Source organism: Salmo salar, chromosome 20 (genome assembly GCF_965601325.2).
Source record: "Salmo salar chromosome 20, fSalSal1, whole genome shotgun sequence".
Taxonomy (NCBI): domain Eukaryota; kingdom Metazoa; phylum Chordata; class Actinopteri; order Salmoniformes; family Salmonidae; genus Salmo; species Salmo salar.
The window spans coordinates 48,829,027-48,853,967 of NC_138310.1; the positions used below are offsets into that span (position 1 = coordinate 48,829,027).

Consider the following 24,941-nt stretch of genomic DNA (forward strand, 5'->3'; position numbering starts at 1 on the left):
TTCTATTCTCTGAAACGTATCACCACTGACATTTATATCTGCTCACTTACCCACATACAGTGCATTCGGAAAGTAAGCAGACCCCTTGACTTTTTCCACATTTTGTTACGTTACAGACTTATTCTAAAATGGATGAAAAAAAATCCCTCTTCAATCTACACACAAGACCCAATAATGACAAAGCAAAAACAGGTTTTTAGAAAAGTTAGTGAATTTATTACAAAAAAATTGAAATATCACAGTATTCAGACCCTTTACTCAGTACTTTGTTGAAGCACCTTTGGCAGCGTTTGCAGCCTCAAATCTTCTTGGGTATGACACTACAAGCTTGACACACCTGTATTCGGGGAGTTTCTCCCATTCTTCTCTACAGATCCTCTCAAGTCCTGTCAGGTTGGATGGGGAGTGTTGCTGCACAGCTATTTTCAGGTCTCTCCAGAGATGTTCGATTGTGTTCAAGTCCGGGCTCTGGCTGGGCCACTCAAGGACATTCAGAGACTTGTCCCAAAGACACTCCTGTGTTGTCTTGTCTGTGTGCTTAGGGTCATTGTACTGTTGGAAGGTGAACCTTCTCCCCAGTCTGAGGTCCTGAGCACTCTGGAGCAGGTTTTCATCTAGGATCTCTCTGTACTTTGTTCCGTTCATCTTTCCCTCGATCCTGACTAGTCTCCCAGTCCCTGCCGCTAAAAAACATCGCCACAGCATGATGCTGCCACCAGCATGCTTCACCGTAGGGATGGTGCCAGGTTTCCTCCAGATGTGACACTTGGCATTTAGGCCAAAGAGTTCAATCTTGGTTTCATCAGACCAGAGAATCTTGTTTGTCATGGTCTGAGAGTTCTTTAGGTGCCTTTTTGCAAACTCCAAGCGAGCGGTCTTTTACTGAGGAGTGTCTTCCGTCTGGCCACTCTACCATAAAGGCCTGATTGGTGGAGTTCTGCAGAGATGGTTGTCGTTCTGGATGGTTCTCCCATCTCCACAGAGGAACTCTGAAGCACTGTCAGAGTGAACATCGGGTTCTTGGCCACCCACCTAACCAAGGCCCTTCTCCCCCGATTGCTCAGTTTGGCCAGGTGGCCAGCTCTAGGAAGAGTGTTGGTGGTTCCAAACTTCTTCCATTTAAGAATGATCACTGTGTTCTTGGGGACCTTCAATGCTGCAGACATGTTTTGGTACCCTTCCCCAGATCTGTGCCTCAACACAATCCTGTCTCGGAGCTCTACGGACAATTCCTCCGACCTCATGGCTTGGTTTTTGCTCTGACATGCACTGTCAACTGTGGGACCTTATACAGACAGGTATGTGTCTTTCCAAATCATATCCAATCAATTAGATTTACCACAAGTGGACTCCAATCAAGTTGTAGAAACATCTCAAGGATGATGAATGGAAACAGGATGCACCTGATCTCAATTTAGAGTCTCATAGCAAAACGGTTTGAATACTTACGTAAATAAGGTATTATTTTTTAATATTTTTTTTTTTATACATTTGCAAAAATGTCCAAAAACCTCTGTTCGTGTTATTATTATGGGACATTGTTAAATAAAAATAAAATAACTGTGGGTAGATTGATGAGCAAAACAATTCATCAAATACATTTTAGAATAAGGCTGTAATGTAACAAAATGTGGAAAATAGAAAGGGTCTGAATACTTTCCAAATGCACTGTCCCTTCATGCATTCCTGTACTGTACATCTCCCTACAGCAACGTTCATTTTTATAAAATCATGTTGTCACAGCTGTGACTCATTGAACCTCACATGCATGGTGAGAGAGTATTACAAGACAAAATTCAAATACTGAATGATAAATGTTTACACAGAGTGTAGGGAGAGTCGGTTTATACAGGATATTCGCATCCCATTCCCAGACAAACGTTGACTGTGATAAACATATCTCCCTCCTGTATGAATAGGCAGATGCTGTCCAAGTCATGTGATCCCCAGATGTGGTTCACTACTTGTACAGAGATGACGTTAGGGACGACCTGACCCGTGTTGAATCATTTCGGCATTTTCACTGATGTTTTCACTCCAGTTGACGTGTTGTATTGGACCTCTACGTCACAGGAAAAGCCCGTTAGACAGATCTCAAGATCGTCATCTTCCATTGTATTACTGACTCACAATGCCTGTATGTCTGGAGTATCTGCTGCTGCTTTTAGCTCTCTTTGTCTCTTGTTAGTTTCTTTGTGATCTCTTGTGGAGGAAACTACCATTGTGGTCAGCCTGACTGCCAGTCAAGTTGAACGTTTCAGTTTGAACAATCTATCTGGAGGTGCCAGGGAGTTAGTGTGTGACAGGGGTCTAGCTGAGTCTCTACCCCCCCACCCCCCACCCCCCCCACCCTAAAGTCATTACTTTTAAGATGCACGTGTATTCTGAAGAAAACTCCCACCCTCCAGCCCTAAACATCCCTCTTCTCTTTTCCTCTCGTGTCTGACTTATTCTCTCTCCGTCTCGCTCATGCATGGCTGTCTGTCTGACATCTTGACTTCAGTGAGTGGACTGACTGCTAATGGTTGGCATTTCCCATCACAGAGGACGTGTACTGGGTTGAAAACATCAGCCTATCGTTTGTCTTCTCTCATCAGAGTGTTTCTAACTGGAGTGGTCGCAGCTTTCTTCCTGTCATCATGTGGGACTCTAATGGTCTGGCGGTACCTCAAATGTTCTGAATCCTCCCCTCAGGCTGACTGAATGGAAATCTCCTGTGCATGAGGGTTATGGAAGGAGACAGAAGTTCTTGACCCACTTTGGGGAACCATTGTCAACAACAAGCCCACAACTGACAGGTAAGGACTTCTAAAACGGTGGTCAGGACTCAGAAGTGATTAAAAGTGTAGCTGAAAGAATGGTAAAGCTTTTGTCAACATTTTCCTCTCCGATGGAGTTAAGACATTCACTAAAAGTTAGTACACAGAGTATCACTGTAGGTTTCAGAAGGTAAGACATGCAAATATCCTCTCAAGTTGATCGGAGAGTCCTTTAGGTCTCAGTTCAAATCACCTCACAGATGCAGGTGCGCGCTTTTTAAATATTCTACCTAAAGATTGCGCTGACAAGTTTAATTTTAATTTGGTCCTAAAATAACTCCCTTCCCCCCCTTTCCCTGTTGCTCTGGCCCCAGGATGACAGTGGTAAAAAGAAGGATGACTAGCCTGTAGCAGTGTGTCAGCCTTGCTAAATGATTAGACTAAAGAGGTCTGAGAATGTAGCCAGTGACTGGTTCAATGTTCGAAGGGAGCAAATTGCTCCCACAGGTGCTTAAAGGGCGAAACAGAGGGTGGATTCTGAGAACTGTGGAAATGTGGAGGAGAACAGTCTGCTGATTGAGAAAGAAGAGGACATTTTTCTAAAGTTGTAAACGAGTTATGCTTTGAGACCGTTGGGACACAAGACTGACTGTAACCTGGGAGAGCTTACTTTTAGCTGTCACTGGATGTCTGAGAGTTCACGCTTGTGTGTTTGGTTAAGAGAACGTTAGCATACTGCTGGATAGATGTAATTAAGTGAAATCCACATTAGAAGCATCTTTAGAGGGCTAGGAAGGATGGCTTCAGTGGGTAGATATTACATGTAGTGTCAGTCAAATGTACTCTTCTAGGTGCTAAGCAAGGTTCATTTGACGTTAAGAGAATACGGACAATACAAGGAGGGAAGTACACCCACAATATCAGGGAGTTATCCAAGATGGTGTTTAAATCTGACATACAGTAGACAGAGATTCCTGTGGGAGAGAACGCAAGGCAGGTAACATGTAAAGTTGCAGACTCCTTATGAAGGGTTGCCTACTACACTAATATTCACAAAGCTTTATTAATGAGACAGGTTAGATAGCTTTAAAAAAAAAAGTGCATTCTCCAGGTCAAACTTGAGACATAACCAAAGCTTGCCTGAGAAAGTAGACCTCCAGTGTTCTTCAGTAATGTACCGGAATGTACAAGTTTGGACAGGCATTATGCAAGCATTTTTTTTCTAAAGAAAGAGGAAATTGAACTGTGTTCGAGTGAAGGGTAACCACAAAAGCGCAAGTATCAAGAAGACACGCACAGCGGTCACAGTGTCACAGTATCATGCACTATGTGTCTGCGATATGAATGTATTTTTAGGAGTCAACGGAACATTAGTGATCCTTGTCACTACGAGGGGAATACCAGAGTTACTCGCACCTCAAACTGCTGGCAAAATGTTCAACAACGCAATGATTATCCCACCAATGTCTCTGAAACTAAAAGATGTTTATAGATTCCACAGTGATTATTACTGTGGGCCAAATGGTCTGACTAGTCAGTGCTCTAGTACAGGGTTTTCCAAACTTGGTCCTGGGGCCCCCCTCTGGGTTTATATTTCCCCCCTAGCACTACACAGTTGATTCAACTAATCAAAGCTTGATGATGAGTTTGTTTTTTGAAATAGCTGTGTAGTGGTGGGGCAAAAAACAAAACGTGCCCCCAGTGGGGGGGGGGGGGGGGCAGGACCAACTGTACTAGTACCTTAGTAGTCTTTCAGCAAACCAAAATACAGTTCTCAGGTTGCCCTATTCATGAGCGTTTAGACTACCGTGGTAAAAATGAAAACATCACATAGTCAATGCTCAGTCTTAGCGGGTACGTAATGAACGGCTAATCTCACCTCATGGACCATTGGTCAGGTAGGCTCTTTTAATTTGCATGTTATGTCTCAGTCATCCACATGGTGAGAACTTAGATTAATGACACATCTGTGGATCATCCATAGAATTACCTTTTAGGATCAATACCACGAGGATTAAACCAGGGAATAGGATTGAGTGCTTTATCAGGCTAGATAAACATTCTAATTCTATACTGTAGAGTACCTTTACATCACATGACATTTCATGCCAATTTAGTGAGACTGCCAACTTCCGTAACACATGCTGTGCTACATACACCCATAGGCCTACCCACACCCACACCCACAAATGCACACCAACACACCCATACTTACACGTGTACACTTAGAAAAAAAGGTTCCAAAAAGGGTTATTTGGCTGTCCCAATAGGAGAACCCTTTTTGGTTCCAGCTAGAACCCCTTTGGGATCCAAATAGAACCCTCTGTGGAAAGGATTCTACATGGACCCCTAAAGGTGGTTCTAGCTGTAACTAAAAGTGTTCTACCTGGAACCAAAAAGGGTTCTCCTATGAGGCCAGCCGAACAACTCTTTTATTTCTAGATAGCACCATGTTTTCCCTAGCGTTTAGGATCTTAATTTGATCACCCTGTAACAGTATAACTTTTTTGAAATGCAGGAAATGCACAACTTGTAGTGTATTTGAGGTTTAAGATGGCTTCTGAAGTTTGGAATTTCCACTTCCATGTCCATTAATTAAAATCCGCATTATAAGTCACATTTTCTGTTGCTGCAGGATTATTTTCCTGCTTTAGCAAACTGGATCAAATTAAGATCATACATCTGTACATTGCCTGGCACCCAATCGCACAACACACACACACTCTGCTCTACTTCCAAATGGCATCTCAATTTGTGAAGCTGGATGAGAAATCAAACTTCCTCCCTCTCATCCACTTATACCATTAAGGGTCTTCTGTTTCTGCACACTGACAACAACAAAGCCTGAGTAGGAGGTGGATGGAACATAGCAACATCATCTACTCAGCCTCATAAATAAAAATTGAATGATTTCCTGTCTTATCTTTCATAACTAATTCTTTCTCCAATTTGAGCTCGAACCAAACTACTCCTCAATACCAATCAACACCTTTTAGTGCCATCAACAGCAAAACAATTATACTTTGTATTACTCCACTAGAAAGCTGAAAAGGTAATTATGTGATTGTGCTACTAATAATCTAAAAACATGTTGGTGTATGTGGTATTGAAAGGAACATAGATATCCATCACATTGTTGCTACCATGCTACCGAGTCTAATTGGGATTTAGATTTTAATGATGATGTCTGTTTCATGTGATAGACTTGCCTGTCTATTTCAGGAGCAAGCTAGGACAGACACTTAGATCTGATTATCAGTGTGTAGTACCAGTCCGAATGTCATCACCAAGTTACAGCCGCAGGACAGATTTCTTCCTGCTATTATCACAACAACCCATATGAACTCTATAAAACTACTGTATGTCCGTCCTTACATTAAAGTAAAGGATTTAAACAAGTATTAAACCTACGAACTGTCCTGCTGTCAGTCTTATTGCCTCCAAATATCTAGTTCATCCAATCACAGAGTGTGGCTCTGGCACATCGGACGTCACAAGGAAGTGCAAATGCTCTCCCACTAATCACAACCTGTGCTGTAGCAGATAGTCAGCCAGTTTGAAATCATGCAGAGCAATATCCATGGCAAATTTAGATGCAATTACTGGGCAGCGGCATTAACATAAGGTAATATAAACCCGTTAGGAGGTGGGAGCCAATATTTCCATGACACATTTTTGTCCAGTCATAAGGTCCTGAACCCCATGACAGTAACTGCTATCGTACACTGAGGGGGATCGGAAAAGATGAGTCACAAAGCCTGAAATTGGTGAAACTTTTCACACAAAAGGGGTAAAAGTGGGGAGATACTGTAGTTTCATAGGCAATTTGGAGTTAGCGAGTTGCGCTGAAATAAGGCTCAAATCGATATTTCTTATTTTTTTATATTTTTATTTCACCTTTATTTAACCAGGTAGGCCAGTTGAGAACAAGTTCTCATTTACAACTGCGGCCTGGCCAAGATAAAGCAAAGCAGTGCGACACAAACATCACAGAGTTACACATGGAATAAACCAACGTACAGTCAATAACACAATAGAAAAGTCTATATACAGTGTGTGCAAATTAAGTAAGATTAGGGAGGTAAGGCAATAAATAGGCCATAGTGGCGAAATAATTACAATTTAGCAATTAAACACTGGAGTGATGGATGTGCAGAAGATGAATGTGCAAGTAGAGATACTGGGGTGCAAAGGAGCAAAAAAAAATAATAATAACAATATGGGGATGGGGTAGTTGGGTGGGCTATTTACAGATGGGCTATGTACAGGTGCAATGATCTGTAAGCTTCTATGACAGCTGATGCTTAAAGTTAGTGAGGGAGATATGAATCTCCAGCTTCAGTGATTTTTGCAATTCGTTCCAGTCATTGGCAGCAGAGAACTGGAAGGAAAGGCGGCCAAAGTAGGAGTTGGCTTTGGGGGTGACCAGTGAAATATACCTGCTTGAGTGCGTGCTATGGGTGGGTGCGGCTATGGTGACCTGTGAGCTGATATAAGGTGGGGCTTTACCTAGCAAAGACTTATAGATGACCTGGAGCCAGTGGGTTTGGCGATGAATATGAAGCGAGGGCCAGCCAATGAGAGCATACAAGTCGCAGTGGTGGGTAGTATATGGGGCTTTGGTGACAAAACGGACGGCACTGTGATAGACTGCATCCAATTTGCTGAGTAGTGTTGGAGGCTATTTTGTAAATGACATTGCCGAAGTCAAGGATCGGTAGGATAGTCAGTTTTACGAGGGTGTGTTTGGCAGCATGAGTGAAGGATGCTTTGTTTGTGAAATAGGAAGCTGATTCTAGATTTAATTTTGGATTGGAGATGATTAATGTGAGTCTGGAAGGAGAGTTTACAGTCTAACCAGACACCTAGGTATTTGTAGTTGTCCACATATTCTAAGTCAGAACCATCCAGAGTAGTGATGCTAGACAGGCGGGCAGGTGCTGGCAACGATCGGTTGAAGAGCATGCATTTAGTTTTACTTGCATTTATGTGCAGTTGGAGGCCACGGAAGGAGTGTTGTATGGCATTGAAGCTCGTCTGGAGGTTTGTTAACGGTGTCCAAAGAAGGGTCAGAAGTATACAGAATGGTGTCGTCTGCGTAGAGGTGGATCAGAGAATCACCAGCAGCAAGAGCGACATTATTGATGTATACAGAGAAGAGAGTCGGCCCGACAATTGAACCATGTGGCACCCCCATAGAGACTGCCAGAGGTACGAACATCAGGCCCTCCGATTTGACACACTGAACTCTGTCTGAGAAGAAGTTGGTGAACCAGGCGAGGCAGTCATTTGAGAAACCAAGGCTGTTGAGTCTGCCGATAAGAATGCGGTGATTGACAGAGTTCAAACCCTTGGCCAGGTCGATGAATACGGCTGCACAGTATTGTCTTTTATTGATGGCGGTTATGATATTGTTTAGGACCTTGAGCATGGCTGAGGTGCACCCATGACCAGCTCGGAAACCAGATTGCATAGCGGAGAAGGTACAGTGGGATTCTAAATGGTTGGTGATCTGTTTGTTAACTTGGCTTTCGAAGACCTTGGAAAGGCAGGGTAGGATAGATAAAGGTCTGTAACAGTTTGGATCTAGAGTGTCTCCCCCTTCGAATTGGGGGATGACCGCAGCAGCTTTCCAATCTTTGGGGATCTCAGACGACACAAAAGAGAGGTTGAACAGGCTAGTAATAGGGGTTGCAACAATTGCGGCGGATAATTTTAGAAAGAGAGGGTCCAGATTGTCTAGCCCAGCTGATTTGTAGGGTTCCAGATTTTGCAGCTCTTTCAGAACATCAGCTATCAGGATTTGGGTGAAGGAGAAATGGGGGAGGCTTGGGCAAGTTGCTGTGGGGGGTGCAGAGCTGTTGACCGGGGTAGGGGTAGCCAGTTGGAAAGCATGGCCAGCCATAGAAAAATGCTTATTGAAATTCTCAATTATCGCGGATTTAACAGTGGTGACAGTGTTTCCTAGCCTCAGTGCAGTGGGCAGCTGGGAGGAGGTGCTCTTATTCTCCATGGACTTTACAGTGTCCCATAACTATTTTGAGCTTGTGCTACAGGATGCAAATTTCTGTTTGAAAAAGCTAGCCTTTGCTTTCCTAACTGCCTGTGTATATTGGCTCCAAACTTCCCTTAAAAGTTGCATATCGCGGGGGCTATTTGATGCTTATGCAGTACGCCACAGGATGTTTTTGTGCTGGTCAAGGGCAGTCAGGTCTGGAGTGAACCAAGCGCTATATCTGTTCCTGGTTATACATTTTTTTTAATGGGGCATGCTTATTTAAGATGGTGAGGAAAGCACTTTTAAAGAATAACAAGGCATCCTCTACTGACGGAATGAGGTCTATATCCTTCGAGGATACCCGGGTCAGGTCGATTAGAAAGACCTGCTCGCTGAAGTGTTTTAGGGAGCGTTTGACAGTGATGAGGGGTGGTCGTTTGACCGCGGACCCATTACGGACTCAGGCAATGAGGCAGTGATTGCTGAGATCCTGGTTGAAGACTGCAGATGTGTATTTAGAGGGCAGGTTGGTCACGATGATATCTATGAGGGTGCCCGTGTTTACTGATTTAGGGTTGTACCTGTTAGGTTCCATGATAATTTGTGTGAGATTGAGGGCATCTAGTTTAGATATCTGTCAGACTTTTAGTAAACCTCAGAGACCCATTATGAAGCTAAACTAGTATGTTACAGTTTTGACTGTGTTAGAGTGGATAGTCAAAAGTGTCTTTTTGACACATTAATGATTTTGTTAACGAAATGGGGTTGGAGAAAAGTATGATGAGCTGGATGCTGGGATTTTTTAACATGATTGTGAGTAAGCGGGTGTCATATTTTGAGGGATGAGTTCAACTGTGTTCAATGGATATGTTATATAGTATTGTGGGTTTATTTTCATTTGTCTCTATGGCATACTTTATGGGCTCTATTGAATTTGTAAAGCTGAAGCGTTACAGATTCCGCAATATAAAATGTAATGTAATTTCCAAATGACCCGACATATGCAGCGTTTACCTCGAATGCGGTCTCCGCTAAACCTTTCTATATTTTACCCAGATTTTAGCAGAGAAGCAGAAAATAATGTTTTGTTTCTTAAAAAAAAAGAACCACCAGTCAGGAGGTATGCTTAGATATGTAGAAAAATACTTTGTTTAAATGTAATCTGTCACCTTATGATAATATGTTATTTGTGTATTAATTATGATGCCATGATATATGCCTGTATTGATGACGTGTATTATCATTCCATGTACTGTGTGGTAATTTGGATGTAAAATCCTAGGCATGTTAGTGCAGTATATTGAGATGTGAGATTTACAACAGTCAGAATGTCAACCTCATTAAAATTGAACATGTAAAGAGGTATGCTTAGATAACCATCCCTATGGGACTCCCAATCACAGCCGGATGTGATGTAGCCTGGATTTTTTAACCAGGTACTGCAGTGATGCTTCTTATTCTGAGATGTAGTGTCTTAGACCACTGCGCCACTCGGGAGCCCCTTTAAATTCCAATCACGCTATAAATTTGAACTTCCGCGACGTGGATTGAATAGAGCCCTATGTGAGTAACTTTCTGATGAATTAGACTATAGGAAGTTCAAGGAAAGAGAGACTAGTCTGTCTCATTCATGAGTCATGGCCTTGTAAAAGAGACTAAATATGACTTTCCTGATTAAATAAAGGGGGAAAAAATGCATAGACGTGATAATCAAGCTTTTCTGATCAGGGTTCATACATCACAAGCGATTCAAACTGTATTTTATTTTACACGAATTACATACAAAATATCCTTGTTTGTCTTTTCAGGAACTACTCCAGTTTGGACCTGAACAAAGATGGAGAAACAGATGGATAAAACAAACTTTACTTGCGTGACAATCTCTCAAAGCCCTATCAGTGACTTCCTGATGGGCATCTACATACTGGCCTTTATCCTGGGCTTGGCCTTTAACCTCTTGACCCTTGGCCCAATTGTCCAGCAGGTCCGCAGCCAGAACGTCCTTGGGGTATTCCTGCTCAACCTGTCCCTGTCTGACATACTCTATATCCTCACCATGCCTCTCTGGATCAACTACTACCACCGGGACCACCACTGGAGCCTGGGCAGCCTCTCCTGCAGCGTGGCTGGCTTCTTCTACTACTCCAACATGTACCTTAGCATCTACCTGCTGTGCTGCATCTCTGTGGACCGCTACCTGGCCATCACCTACCCCCTGAGGACCAAGGCCTTCCGCAGCATATGCTACGCCTGGGTGCTGTGTCTGGTTCTGTGTGCGGCTGTCATGTCCGCACACAGCCTGGTGCTGTTCAAGGACAACCTGCAGGACGCCCACGACGACAAGCTGGACCGCTGCTACGAGACCTACCCTATGCCAAAGCCCGTGGCCCTGTTCAACCTGCTGCGGGTGGGCATCGGCTTCCTGCTGCCCCTGCTGGTGCTGGGGCTCTGTTACTGGAGGATCCTGGGCCAGGTGAAGCAGAGCAAGGGGCTGGGGGAGCAGGTTAAGAGGAAGGTACGGCTGCTCTCCTTCGGGGTGATGGGGATCTTCTCTGTGTGCTTCGCCCCCTACCATCTCCTCCTGCTGACCCGTTCCCTGGCCTACTACTATATGGACGAACAGAGGTACTGTGAGTTTGAGGAGATCATGCACTTCCCCTTCTTGTGCACGCTGGCCCTGTCCAGCCTGAACAGTGTGGTGGACCCAGTGCTGTATGTGCTGGTCAGTAACGGGGTGAGGGAGGACATGAGACTGTGCTGCTGTGGGAACAGAAAGAGTCAAAGGGAGAAAGACAGTTCCGTCATCGCAGTAACATGGAAGACACATACAAGCATGATCTGATTACATACAGTGTTTGTGTGCAGGGTTGGGTAGGTTACTTTCTAAATGTAATCAATTACAGTTACTAGTTACCTGTCCAAAACTGTAATCAGTAACGTTACTTTTCAATTACCCAAACTGTTACTTTTGGATTACTTTCCCTTTAAGAGGCATTAGAAGAAGACAAAAAGGATCCATCAAACGCATTTGGTGTGGCATCATAGTGATCCCTGACTCGCTCAGGTGGAACAAACTGATGCTTTTTCAATACTGAATTGAATACCATTGAGAAAACAACATCCTTTCTGAATTGAAAAGTAATCTAAGAAGTAATCATCTAGTTTTCCAAAATATCTGTAATCTGATTACAATATTTTTGATGGTAACGTAATTTTTTACAGTTACAGTTTTTTTGTAATCAGATTACATGTAACTGTGAGTGTGTCTGTTGTATTTATGCCCTTCATCTATTGCAGTAAATCCCTTCCGTGCACATTGTAAAAAGGACAGCATGTTTGTCTGTGTGACTTCAATAACATGTTCTTTCATATCAACCCACTTTCATGGACAATCAGTCAATCAGGTTGTCCTTAAAATGTTCAAAGAAAAGGACTGCAGCCTTTGTGTAGTTTTTCTAATATCCTGCTTGGTGATGAGGATGGATATTCATTCATATGCATCATGTTCTTTTAATTGGAGCTTTCAATTAATGCCTGTCCTCATTGGTATGGAAAAGCCTTTCAAAGGCTGTCTGTTCTGGCTTTATGTTACAGGGTCGTTCCGCTTGAAGGGCCCTTGTATCTCTTCAGGTCTGCCACAGATTTTTATTGATATATGCTTGGTTTACAAATGAACCTTTATATTCTAATTTGCCTGTTATGTGGACCGACATAAATGAGAACATTGTTCAATTTCATATTTATCCTAAACAAAATCTATGTAATAAACAATGCTGGTGTTGAAATCACAGAAAATACAGTACTGGACATTGAAGACATGTTGACAATGTTCATCCAATAAACAAAAAAGGAAGCTACCCAAATTTGCATATGTTTTTCTTATGTTTACACAGACAATTCCATTATGGGTTAAATCAGTTCCTCTCTCAGTCCCTCAAGGTCAAATATGAAAAGAGAACAAAGATACAGTACTGGAAAATAATGAACTTCCTCATCAACTGAGTTAGTACATCTTTTTAACTTGTGTTTTGAACATGAGAGATCACTGTAGGCCCCCGCTTTAATGAAGGAGTGTGATGTGGCTGTGGGGATGGGACATAGTCCCTCTGTTCCCAGGTTGGCGGTAGGGTAGGGTATTTGTAGGGCTCATGGTTCCCATCCTAGTGCTGGTCCCTACGGTCCTTACGGTCTGGATAAGAGCGCTCTGGTGCTGATGAGAAAAGCTAAACAGAAAACTCTGGAGACGCTGTGGCTCACGGAGAGCACGGCTCCAATCCGCCTCACTGACAGCTAACATACTACAAAATACAGCAAACGGAGCCGCAATTAAAACGGACACGCAGTCCGTAATCTACAGCTGCTAACACAGATGGCCCCACACGCCAATAATTTAAACGGCGATGTCATATCTTTGTTGCTGCAGTTAGAGAGAGGGATGGGCGTTTTCTTTGGAGTTTGGGTTGCGAGTCCCACACGTGGCTGTCTCTCTCTGATAATCCTTCTGTGTGTGAAGGGACGACTTGAGTGGTGTTTAAATGTGAGGGATAAAGACAGCTAGGTGGAAGGGAGAGATATAGAGAGATACTGGAAAAGAGAGAGAGAAAATAGAGAGGTGGGGATAGGGGAAGACAGGAAAGAAAAAGAGAGAAAGGACAGAGAGGGGGAGGGAAAGAAGACCGGGGAAACAGAATGAGAGAGAAGGTAAAAGCGGAGAAAGAGAGAGAAAGTGTGAGGAAAGATTGAGACATTTACCATCTGATATCCATCAGCTGTCAGATAAACAAAACATAAAAAGAATCCACGGCTGGTCCCGGAGAAGCTGAAACTTTGGACACTTTTTGACTGCTTCTCCTTCCTTCCTTCTTTACCCCCACCCTCCCCGCACATAACTGTGCCTCTGAGCTTACAATGACCTTTTTTCCCCAGAGGAACGCCGACATCCCTCTATCTGGCAGCTGCTCGACTCCTTTTGTGATTCATCACAAAAATACACATTCCTTCACTGACTGAGGATGATTAGCTGTAAAGCCACATAGAGGTCACCAATCACCATACTGCAATGCCTTTGTAATCAGTCTGTCTAATCAGAAACATTGAGTATTTCACGACTTATTGATGAGCAACATAATATCATCCACTGCCTTCAAACTGTCTATTTGAATATCACTGCCAAACAAGGTCATTTCAGTCCTGCTTGATTACTTGGAAGAACGCCGTCATAAGCTAATATCAGTAGGTCTCATGAGGCAAATCCAATAACCAGTGGTGAGAAGGAAAGATTATAATGAAATAATTTACTCCAAACCAATATAACAGTGTTTGCATTAATGAAGTTGAGATGGTCCTAATTTATTAGAAGTGAAGTTTGTTCTATCTGCTCAGTGGTGATAAGAGCCGAGAAGAGAAGATCTTTAAATAAATCTGACAGGAACGGTCTGGTTCCAGACACAGTCCAGACTCCATTGATTTTGGAACACAATCGAGCCACCACATTCTTTGTCACCAAACGGAGGGTTCAATTATCGCTTCTCAGTGGCAATCATTTTTGTGACCTTCTCAGGTCTGACAGTGGAGTAAGTTAAAGAGGGACAGTGTTGGAATTGTAGGTTCTCTCGCTATGTGTGGAATGGCGTTGAAGGATTCCCATTATAGCATGCTGCTCGTCAATAAAGCTCCCACGGTGCCCGTCGATATGGTAGCAGGCTGAGTGGTTGGCATTTTACTGGTGGGAACAGTAGGCTTTGATGTGAATGCTTGCTCTGATTCTGAGCTGCTCACGGGGACTAAACTCTTGAAATGAGACGCACAGATTTATCTGTCATATTGAATTGGTTTCATGAGGGCTGGTAACCAGCCTGTTTACAGAAGGAAACACCCCTCTCCTAGAGATAAGGTACTTTCACGGAGCAAAAATGTAATTTCCAGTGTAATTTCCTCTCTTTACTTCACTGAATCACTATTGGTCTGTCTCAGTGCCAGAGCTTTGTTGGACATGATGCCAAAGAAAGATATGCAGACTGTGTTAGTTTTGGAGACTGTGAACATTCTGCAGAAATATAACTAATTCAAGATAGCAAACTAGGTCCTATTTCTCAAAAAGCCACGGGTGTGTTCTGTTGTCTGCTTGCTCTGTTTGTGAAGCTGCGTCCGGGGAAACAATTCATAAATTATGTATGAGCCATTAGTGAGTTTCGTTTGCAAACACAACATGTCATACTAGGATCTTTATAAATGCAGCCCCTCATTGAAAACCAATCTCCTCTGTCTAAGGGTCCTTGATATTTCTCATCAAATTATGGAACAATATTAGATTACCTCAACCCTGATTTCTACGTGTAACATTTGTGAAAGCAATGTGCTAAGTTATGTATCAACTGTAGCAATATCATGTTATTTTCTATTCAATGAACGCAGCTCTCTAGCACCCAGGCACAAATGGCCTAGGTGAATGGAGTTTTGAACATGAGACAGATGTCAAATGATGCAAATAAATGCATATGTGACTTTACCCCATCGATGCAGACCTTATCTCGTTTACCCAGAAGTAAAATTATCTGGCGAAGGTTTGTCATGTCCTGTTCTACCTCTGGGGGAATGCTATTAACAACTGTGATGACCTTTTTGCAAATGAAGGAAGTGAAGTCTCCTCCCTAGAAAACGGAAACTTTAGGCCAAACCCCTCCCAACCACTAATTTCACCATTGTTTATCATGGCCAAAAAAAGGAAATGTTTGTTTTCATGAATTTTTATGATATAGACAATTTTGACTTTGTGTATGGCTCATGTTTATGTTTATGATCATGCTACATAAAATGGCTGTATGTATAGAAAACACTTGACCAATGAGCAGCTTGTAAACGATACCAAAGGATCGGCACTCTGTGGAACAAACAGTTATGATAATCTCCTTGATAGGCATGTTTTGTGTGACCGTGTATGCTTGGAGACGCTTACGAAGACGCTCGTCCCCTTACGTCTCCCCAAGTCTCTTCACGTCAACTATGGCTTGCATACACACTTGTATACACACCGTCGATCATGTTCGTCGAAGGATCTCTGCTGCGAAGGATCTCTGAAGGCTACACGCTGTCCCATTCACTCCACACAGATCTGTGTAAAAACTAGGATTGCAAAATTCCAAGAACTTTCAATAAATTCCCTGTTTTATTTCCCCCTTGGAAATCCTGATTGGAGGGTTCCCGGAATCGAGAGAAAATAAGCAGGAAATCCGGAATTTTACAACCCTAGTAAAAACACTGAAATCGTATTGCTACGCTACAAGAAGAAAGCACAACAAGACATTTGCTTTCAATGACGAATGTGGAAAACCATTGTACTGTCAATGACAAGCTCCCTTAAACATGAGTATATTGTACCCCGTCAGCAATCCTGCGAGATACAACTAAGCACTACACTTCTAGAGGAGTAGACAATAGACAAACAGAAATCACAAAAGATAAGTACTTCAGATCCAAGTTAAAAGCTAATCTATTGTATCTCAACGCCACGTCTTCCATTACTGCCAAATGTGATATGGAGCAGCTACAATGAACATACCAGTGACAACTGATAGATTCCCTGCCATGCCACTCTCACAGTTGGAGTTCCAATCAATGTGCCATTATTACTGATCACACAGAGTGTTGTGTGTTATAGTGAACACTTGTAGCGTTTTCAACACTGACAAGTTGGAGTATACAGTAGGTGTTACCTGAAACTGAGATCTGTAGTTGGCGAAACTGCCATCACCGTTTTCAATATTACAACAACAACAAAAAAGGTTTACTTCAAACATCGCACACTCTTTTGTCCCGTGGACATCAAAGTTCGATAAAACAGCAGAATATGTACTAATACTTTTTTTTTTACCGTGATGCTGGATGCCCCCTTTTCATTTCATCAACAAAACCAAAACAACAACAAAGGCGCTGGGGTGAACAGTGGCGCTCTTTCCCCTTCTACAGATTTCAGCTTCAAGGGCTCTATTCAATCCGCATCGCTGAAGATCCACTTTGTAACAGGATGGACAATTAAAGTCAAAGGCAATGTTCCCATGGTAGCAGAAACCGCATTCATGGTAAACGCTGCATGTGTCACTTTTTAACACGGATCTTCCGCAATGCTTTGGCGATACGAATTGAATACAGCCCTAAAGATAGAATCATGAGGCATTTATAAGTTATATACTTACAGGAATCATTGGGTATATTATTAATGTATGAGTCCAAAAATGGATGTAGCAACTAAGGATTCTAGCTATAAAGACAGTTTTGTTGACAACCAAAAATGGAAGTTGATTTTACATTACATCAGGTTTTTGCCTGGAAGGTTGTTGGTTGTAATCTATATTTGTTGTAGCTGTCTATTTACCACCACAAACCGATTCTGGCACTAAGACCACACTCAACGAGCTCCACAGGGCCATAAGCAAACAGGAAAATGTTAATGTAGAGGTGGCGCTCCTAGTGGCAGGTGATTTTAATGCAGGGAAACTGATATTTGTTTTACCTCATTTCTACCAGCATGTCACATGTGCAACTATAGGCAAAAAAAACCTCTAGATCACCTTTACTCCACATACAGGAACACACACAAAGCTCTCCCTCGCCCTCCATTTGGCAAATGTGACGATAACTCTATTTTCCTGATTCCTGCTTACACCCGAAAACTTTTTGGGACTATGCATCTGATTCAAATAACCAACTCATCATCAAGCTTTGATTATTTGAAGCAGCTGTGTAGTACTAGGGCAAAACCCAAAATGTGCACCCAAGGGGGCTCCATGACCGAGTTTGGGCAGCCTATCAATCATTGTTTTTGCGACCTGTAGACAGCCAGTGAAAAATGCGCTCTTATAACAGCTGCATAGTGCGGATCCCAGCCTATGGAATAAAAGTTTGAGGGTGTTCCTACCTTCTTTAATCCTCTGTAGTATTGTGTTCCATACTGTCAAAAACAAGTTTAATTTAAGAAGACCATGAGTGGGGCTTTTATTGCTCAATCTAATTTGTGCTGATTAAAAAATAACTGAAACCCATAGGCCTAATGGACACATGTTCAAACATGTACACTTTTGATAGACTTAAAGAGGCAATCTGAAGTTGCTACTGTACATGCATTTGTGGACTTATAAATGACTGCTATATATACCCTTGATACTTGAAGAATATAACTTAGAAATGCCTCATGAGCTTAGTTCAACTGTCACACCCCATGAAAACCCAAAATGTAAAGCTTATTTTTCTCCAATGTCCAATATGGCTGCCATAATACCATTTGATGGTCAAATCATGTGCCAATATGCATTTTGCTGATGAGAGGCATTTTTTCAGAATTGTGTACAACACTCATGCCCATGAAGAGTGTTTTGGTGTAAATACATTTTATTCTGAATCCAATACGGCCAACATAATTAGACTCAAACACTTTCACCTGCACATAAATTGCCCTGGTTTATTTTGTATTGTGGTATTCTGTCTTTAAAAAAGGTTTCATACGGCTTTTGGAATAACTAGGACTGTGAGTGCCACTGCCTTGCCTAAATTGTGTTTGAATAACTGAAGCCAACTAGCTTTTTGATGTGTTCCTCATTTCTCACGACACAAGCACATAGTAGTGTAACCAATTTACAGGAAAGCAACCTGCAACCACAACAGTCAGCCACTCTAGCAGCGCATATGTACAGCTCTAACATCTCTCCGGTGAAACTAAGTGTGCAAGGTTAATTCAAAGTCTTTGAGGTGACCAGGACATGAGTGTTTCCAAAAAGGGGGAAGATACAAAGTAGCCATTAGTGGTTGTAGTTCTGGGGCCTGACCGGGTTGCACAGCTAACTGGTCATTCTGGGAAAGCTACAGAGACAAGTGCCGTATCCTTCCTGTATGACTGGCAGGGCACTCGGGGCTGTGTGGTGATCACTTTTGGTTTCTACAAAAGTTGCGTGCAGGCACTCAGCAGATGCAGCTTGCATGCCAATGAGACCCATCAGCCTGACTGATGCTGGGGATACTGCAGTAGTGGAATGGTTCGTTGTCTGGATGCAAAGGAGAGTCTGTGAAAGGGCTGTCACAAACAGACCTGCCCGTAGATATTTCCAACACCTAATTGACCTGTTGTAGTTTATTTACATTTTTATGTTGAATGTGGTCCTGCAGGTCACGTCCTACATATTCCTATATTCCTTTGGAAGTCGGGTAGGATGATTGCGGTAGTTGGCTATAATTACTATCTGGGGCAGGCCCAGCAGGAGATGAGGAGAGTGGCAGAACCTGTGAGGATGACTTCAGGTTACCTAGAGGCTACTTCAAGTGTAGGTCTTAGACTATGACTATGAAGCATTGGTTATGAGGGACATAAGCACATCTCCACATGTGACAGGTTAAAGGAAATACTCATAGCCTGTTATACATTAAAAAGTATTAGTAAGTTCATAGTATGTGAGGATCTTAAAACATCTAAGGTTAAAAAGATCATGCATTCTGTATTAGTTGATAGAGATTGATAACATTCATATAATTGTGTTAAAAAGTTAAAATCCATCAAGCGTACGAAAGGAAAGAATTGTAAAAGGAATGTGTAAACGTTATATTGAATACTTTATTTTGTGGTGCCTAATTGAAGGGGAAAAGTGTTAATCTGTGATCTACTAAATGCTCTTAATCTATGAGCCTGAGATCGATTGCTCTGGTCTCCACCCAAGTTCGCGGGGAAATCGCGGTCTTTTCCTTATTGCAGTAAAAGTTCTCAGTGAGGAAACAATACTGTATCACTCTCGTGATTATTTCTCCCCCTTTTCAGGTACGTTATTGATGATAAAACAGAGTCATTTAAATGTAATAACTCGCTAACATGTCAAGAGTGTTTAAGGTGTGTCTTAGTAACATCTTGAGGAAGTTAGAGTTAAGTTTACAGAGTAATATGAGCCCTGCTCGGTTGCAGCGAAGGCTAGCTTCGTACTGAGAGTAGCTGCCATTTTATGTTGATCGTGAATGAACATGTGCGTTGTTAATAAGATATTTTGCGGTGTTATTTGTATAATGGTTTTTCAAACACTTTATTGACTGTTGATAAATTGAGTTATGGTTTACTGAGTTAAAGCTTTGTGCTTGACAGTTATATTCAAATTAGTATATGTTTCAGTGAATTACAGTGTATACTGTTGTGACTTGAATAAGCCTTGTACCCTACAACACTAGCTCTTTCCTGTAGATCTGTTGTTTTGTAAAATGTGTTACTTTTGTAAAATGTGTTACTTTGGTAAAATGATTGCAGTAAAAGTTCTCAGTGAGGAAACAATACCGTATCACTCTCGTGATTATTTCTCCCCTTTTTCAGGGGCGTAACATGACTATTTCTCTAAAGGACTCTGAACCAGTCAAGTGCACATACATGTCAGTGCCCAGGCCACTGTATCAGGAGATGAAGGGTTACCTTTATGACCTCATAGCCCAGGGCTGGGTTAGGAAGTCAAACTCTTCATATTCTTCACCTGTCGTGTGCATTCGGAAGAAGGACGGGACCCTCCGGTTGTGTATAGATTACAGAGACCTGAACAGAAAGACACATCCCGACTGCCAGCCCATCCCTCGGGTCCAAGACATCATGGACAGTTTAGGTGGTAATTCCTGGTTCTCCTTCTTAGATCAGGGAAAAGCGTATCACCAGGGGTTCATCTCTGAAGAAAGCAGACCACTGACAGCATTTGTGACCCCATGGGGACTCTATGAGTGGATACGTATGCCATTCGGCCTCATGAACGCTCCTGCAGCTTTTCAGCGGTGTATGGAGGAGTGTTTGGAAGGGCTCCGGGATAACATCTGCATTCCTTATCTGGACGACACGCTAGTTTTCAGTAAAACATTCGACAAATTGACAATAGACAGTGATGGCATTCTGTACAGAATCACTACAGCCCGCAAGAAGTTAGTTCTACCAGAGCAGTACAAAGGTAAAGTGATGGAAGAGTTGCACAATAACATGGGACACCAAGGTACTGACCGCACTGTATCACTAGTACGTGACCGCTTCTTCTGGCCATATATGCAATCTGACATTGAGCACTATGTGACTAAAACTTGTAGCTGTGTCAAGCAGAAAAAGCCAGCCCATGAAACAAGAGCTCCTCTGACAAACATTGTGACAACACAGCCATTTGAACTGGTATGTATAGACTTCCTTCATCTCGACAGATGCAAAGGGGGATATGAGTACATCCCCGTGATTGTTGATCATTTTACACGTTTCACTCAAGCCTACGCCACCACATCAAAGTCAGGTAAAACTGCTGCAAATCTCATCTTCAATGACTTTGCCCTGAAGTTCGAGTTCCCGTCCCACATCCACCATGACCAAGGGGGAGAATTTGAAAATCAGTTGTTCCATGAATGACAATATTACATTTTAACAATGTTTTCGAATAGTAATTTTGTAAATTGTAGCGCTAATAAACCGGAAGCATTTGAGGCAAAAGATTTTCTGAACGTCATGCGCCGATGTAAAATGCTGTTTTTATATATAAATATGAACTTTATCGAACAAAAAATGCATGTGTTGTGTAACATGATGTCCTAGGAGTGTCATCTGATGAAGGTTGTCAAAGGTTAGTGCTGCATTTAGCTGTGTTTTGGGTATTTGTGATGCATGCTAGTTGCTTTGAAAATGGCTGTGTGATTATTTCTGGCTGGGTACTCTGCTGACATAATCTAATGTTTTGCTTTTGCTATAAAGCCTTTTTGAAATCGGACAACGTGGTTCGATTAAGGAGAGGTGTATCTATAAAACGGTGTAAAATAGTCATATGTTTGAGAAATTTAAGTTATAGCATTTATGAGGTTTTGCATTTAGCGTGACGCGATTCCACTGGCTGTTGATTAGGGTGGGACGCAAGCGTCCCACTGGCCCAGAGAGGTTAAAGAAACTCAGTGGCATGGCGGGGTCCAGAACAACACCCTACCACCCGATGGGGAACGGTCAAGTGGAACGCATGAACAGAACAGTGTTGCAAATGTTAAAGACACTAACTGAGACACAAAAGTCAAATTGGAAGGAGTCTCTGAACAAACTGGTTTATGCCTATAACTGGACCCGTTGCGAAGTGACTGGCTATTCACCATTTTATCTTCTGTTTGGGAGATCACCCAGGCTTCCAGTTGATATGCTCTTTGGATTGTGCACAGAGGCAGGTTCCAGTAACCAGCGAGACTACGTGGAGAACTGGAAACGAGGGATGGAAGAAGCATACGCCATTGCAAATGAAAATGCTCAGAAAGCCGCTGAAAGAAGTAAGAAGTACTATGACACTAAAGTTAGGAGTTCAGTGCTACAGCCTGGCGAGCGAGTTCTGATTAAAAACCTGACACCAAGAGGAGGACCAGGAAAACTCCATAACTATTGGGAAGATACAATTCACACAGTAGTGAAACAAATGGGTTCAGACCTGCCGATTTATGAATTGAGACCAGAAAAGGGTAGGGGACGCTCCAGGGTCCTGCACAGAAACCTGCTCATGTCCTGTGACCACTTACCTTTTGAGACACAACCAGAAATGACCAAAAATGACAAAAGTCAGAAAAAAAGGAGACATCAGCCTGAATCAGAGCCTCTAGATTCTGATGAAGACAGCGGTGATGAATATGACCTTCATCATGAGCCGCTACAGGTTCCCACATCTCCTACAGTACCTGAGGAGAGGAATGCTGAACCAGCGAGAGAGTGGGAACACAGGCCCCCACCAGTGAAACAGACAGTTGCAGTGCCAGTCCCTGATACGCTACCAGCACAGCCTCTGGTTGAAAAGCGGCTGGAGGAGACAACAACAGTTAAAGACCTGCCTGCTGAGGAGATGAACTTGCCTGCTGAAAATTTGCCTGATGATCGTCCACCAAGTGCCTTTCCTTCATTAACTGCTGTTGCTGAACCTGAGGAACCAGCCTACCAGCTGCCACAAAGAGAGAGACACCCTCCAAGACGTATCACCTATGATCAGCTTGGTATCCCTTCCTGCTACAGTATCCAGCCACAGTTGTTCCCTGTCTACTCTGCACCAGGAATGGTTCCATGGCTGCCATCACTACAGCAATGTTACTTTCAGCCACCTTACATGTATGGGCTTCAGCAAACATGAGGCTACAGAGTTGACATGTTTGACCATAGACTACTGACTGATTTCACAGACTGTCACAAGAGACAATTTGCAGACTATGCATATAGATCATTAAAATGGATGGACTGTTGATCAATAGTATGAGAAAAGACTGCTTATGGACTGTTTATACAGCTGGTCAACAGATATGGACTGTGAAAATAACTTGTTAGTTATATTTGAACTGTGACCCTTGACCTCTGCTCAAGTACTACCTTACAGAAAAGGATTTCCTAGGTCCAATGCATACAGAATGTTGAAGAAGACAATGTTGGTAATGTTGGGACAACATTTATTTTGTCGGGGAGAGTGTGACAGGTTAAAGGAAATACTCATAGCCTGTTATACATTAACCTGTTATGGCTAGGGGGCAGTATTTTCACGGCTGGATAAAAAACGTACCCGATTTAATCTGGTTACTACTCCTGCCCAGTAACTAGAATTTGCATATAATTATTGGCTTTGGATAGAAAACACTCCAAAGTTTCTAAAACTGTTTGAATGGTGTCTGTGAGTATAACAGAACTCATATGGCAGGCAAAAACCTGAGAACATTTCATGCAGGAAGTGGCCTGTCTGACAAGGTGTCGTTCTTCTTGTCTCTGTTTATTGAAGAGTGAGGATCTTAGCTGTCCCGTGACACTTCCTACGGCTGCCATAGGGTCTCAGAAGGCGGTAAAAAGCTGAATCGTGGCTTTGCAGGCTCTGGCTGAAAAAAAGTAGCGCGTTTGGGTAGTGGCTGGTTACAGTACTGTGAGACTCAGGCTCGTGCCCGCGTCGACTGAAAGCTTTGTTTACTTTCCTCTGTTTAGCTAAATGGACCTTCCCGGTAGGAATATTATCGCTTTTTTACGAGAAAAATGGCATAAAAATGGATTTTAAACAGCGGTTGACATGCTTCGAAGTACGGTAATGGAATATTTCGATTTTTTTTGTCACGAATTGCGCCATGCGCGCGACCCTTATTTACCCTTTCAGATAGTGTCTGGAACGCACGAACAAAACGCCGCAATTTGGATATAACGATGGATTATTTTGGACCAAACCAACATTTGTTATTGAAGTAGCAGTCCTGGGAGTGCATTCTGACGAAGACAACAAAAGGTAATCAAACTTTTATAATAGTAAATCTGATATTGGTGAGTGCTAAACTTGCCGGGTGTCTAAATAGCTAGCCCTGTGATGCCGGGCTAAATCTGCTTTCACCAAAAAGCTATTTTAAAATCGGACATATCGAGTGCATAGAGGAGTTCTGTATCTATAATTCTTAAAATAATTGTTATGCTTTTTGTGAACGTTTATCGTGAGTAATTTAGTAAATTGTTAGCAAATTCCTCCGGAAGTTTGCGGGGGGTATGCTAGTTCTGAACGTCACATGCTAATGTAAAAAGCTGTTTTTTGATATAAATATGAACTTGATTGAACAAAACATGCATGTATTGTATAACATAATGTCCTAGGTGTGTCATCTGATGAAGATCATCAAAGGTTAGTGCTGCATTTAGCTGTCTTCTGGGTTTTTGTGACATTATATGCTAGCTTGAAAAATGGGTGTCTGATTATTTCTGGCTTGGTACTCTGCTGATATAATCTAATGTTTTTCTTTCGCTGTAAAGCCTTTTTGAAATCGCACAGTGTGGTTAGATAAAGGAGAGTCTTGTCTTTAAAATGCTGTGAAATAGTCATATGTTTGAAAAATTGAAGTTTTTGTATTTTTGAGGAGTTTGTAATTCGCGCCACGCCTATCATTGGATATTGGAGCAGGTGTTCCGCTAGCGGAACGTCTAGATGTAAGAGGTTAAAAAGTATTAGTAAGTTCATAGTATGTGAGGATCTTAAAACATCTATGGTTAAAAAGGTCATGCATTCTGTATTAGTTGATAGAGATTGATAACATTCATATAATTGTGTTAAGTTAAAATCCATCAAGCGTACGAAAGGTAAGAATTGTAAAAGGAATGTGTAAACGTTTACACATAAAAGGAATGTGTAAACGTTTACACATTCCTTTTACAATTCTTACCTTTTGTACGCTTGATGGAT

General features: G+C 42.3%; 1 protein-coding gene across 1 annotated transcript; it reads left to right on the forward strand.

Annotated features, from left to right (window-relative positions):
• The first annotated feature begins 2,464 nt into the window (after positions 1-2,464).
• On the forward strand, positions 2,465-11,828 carry LOC123729261 (G-protein coupled receptor 4). Its single transcript, XM_045703555.2, has 2 exons — positions 2,465-2,798; positions 10,566-11,828. The coding sequence occupies exon 2, from the start codon at positions 10,595-10,597 to the stop codon at positions 11,597-11,599; it is 1,005 nt and encodes a 334-aa protein (XP_045559511.1). The 5' UTR covers positions 2,465-2,798; positions 10,566-10,594; the 3' UTR covers positions 11,600-11,828.
• Positions 11,829-24,941: the final 13,113 nt, after the last annotated feature.

Bases quoted from the DNA above. Each gene is read 5' to 3' on its own strand.
- LOC123729261 (XM_045703555.2), top strand. From the start codon at position 10,595: ATGGAGAAACAGATGGATAAAACAAACTTTACTTGCGTGACAATCTCT.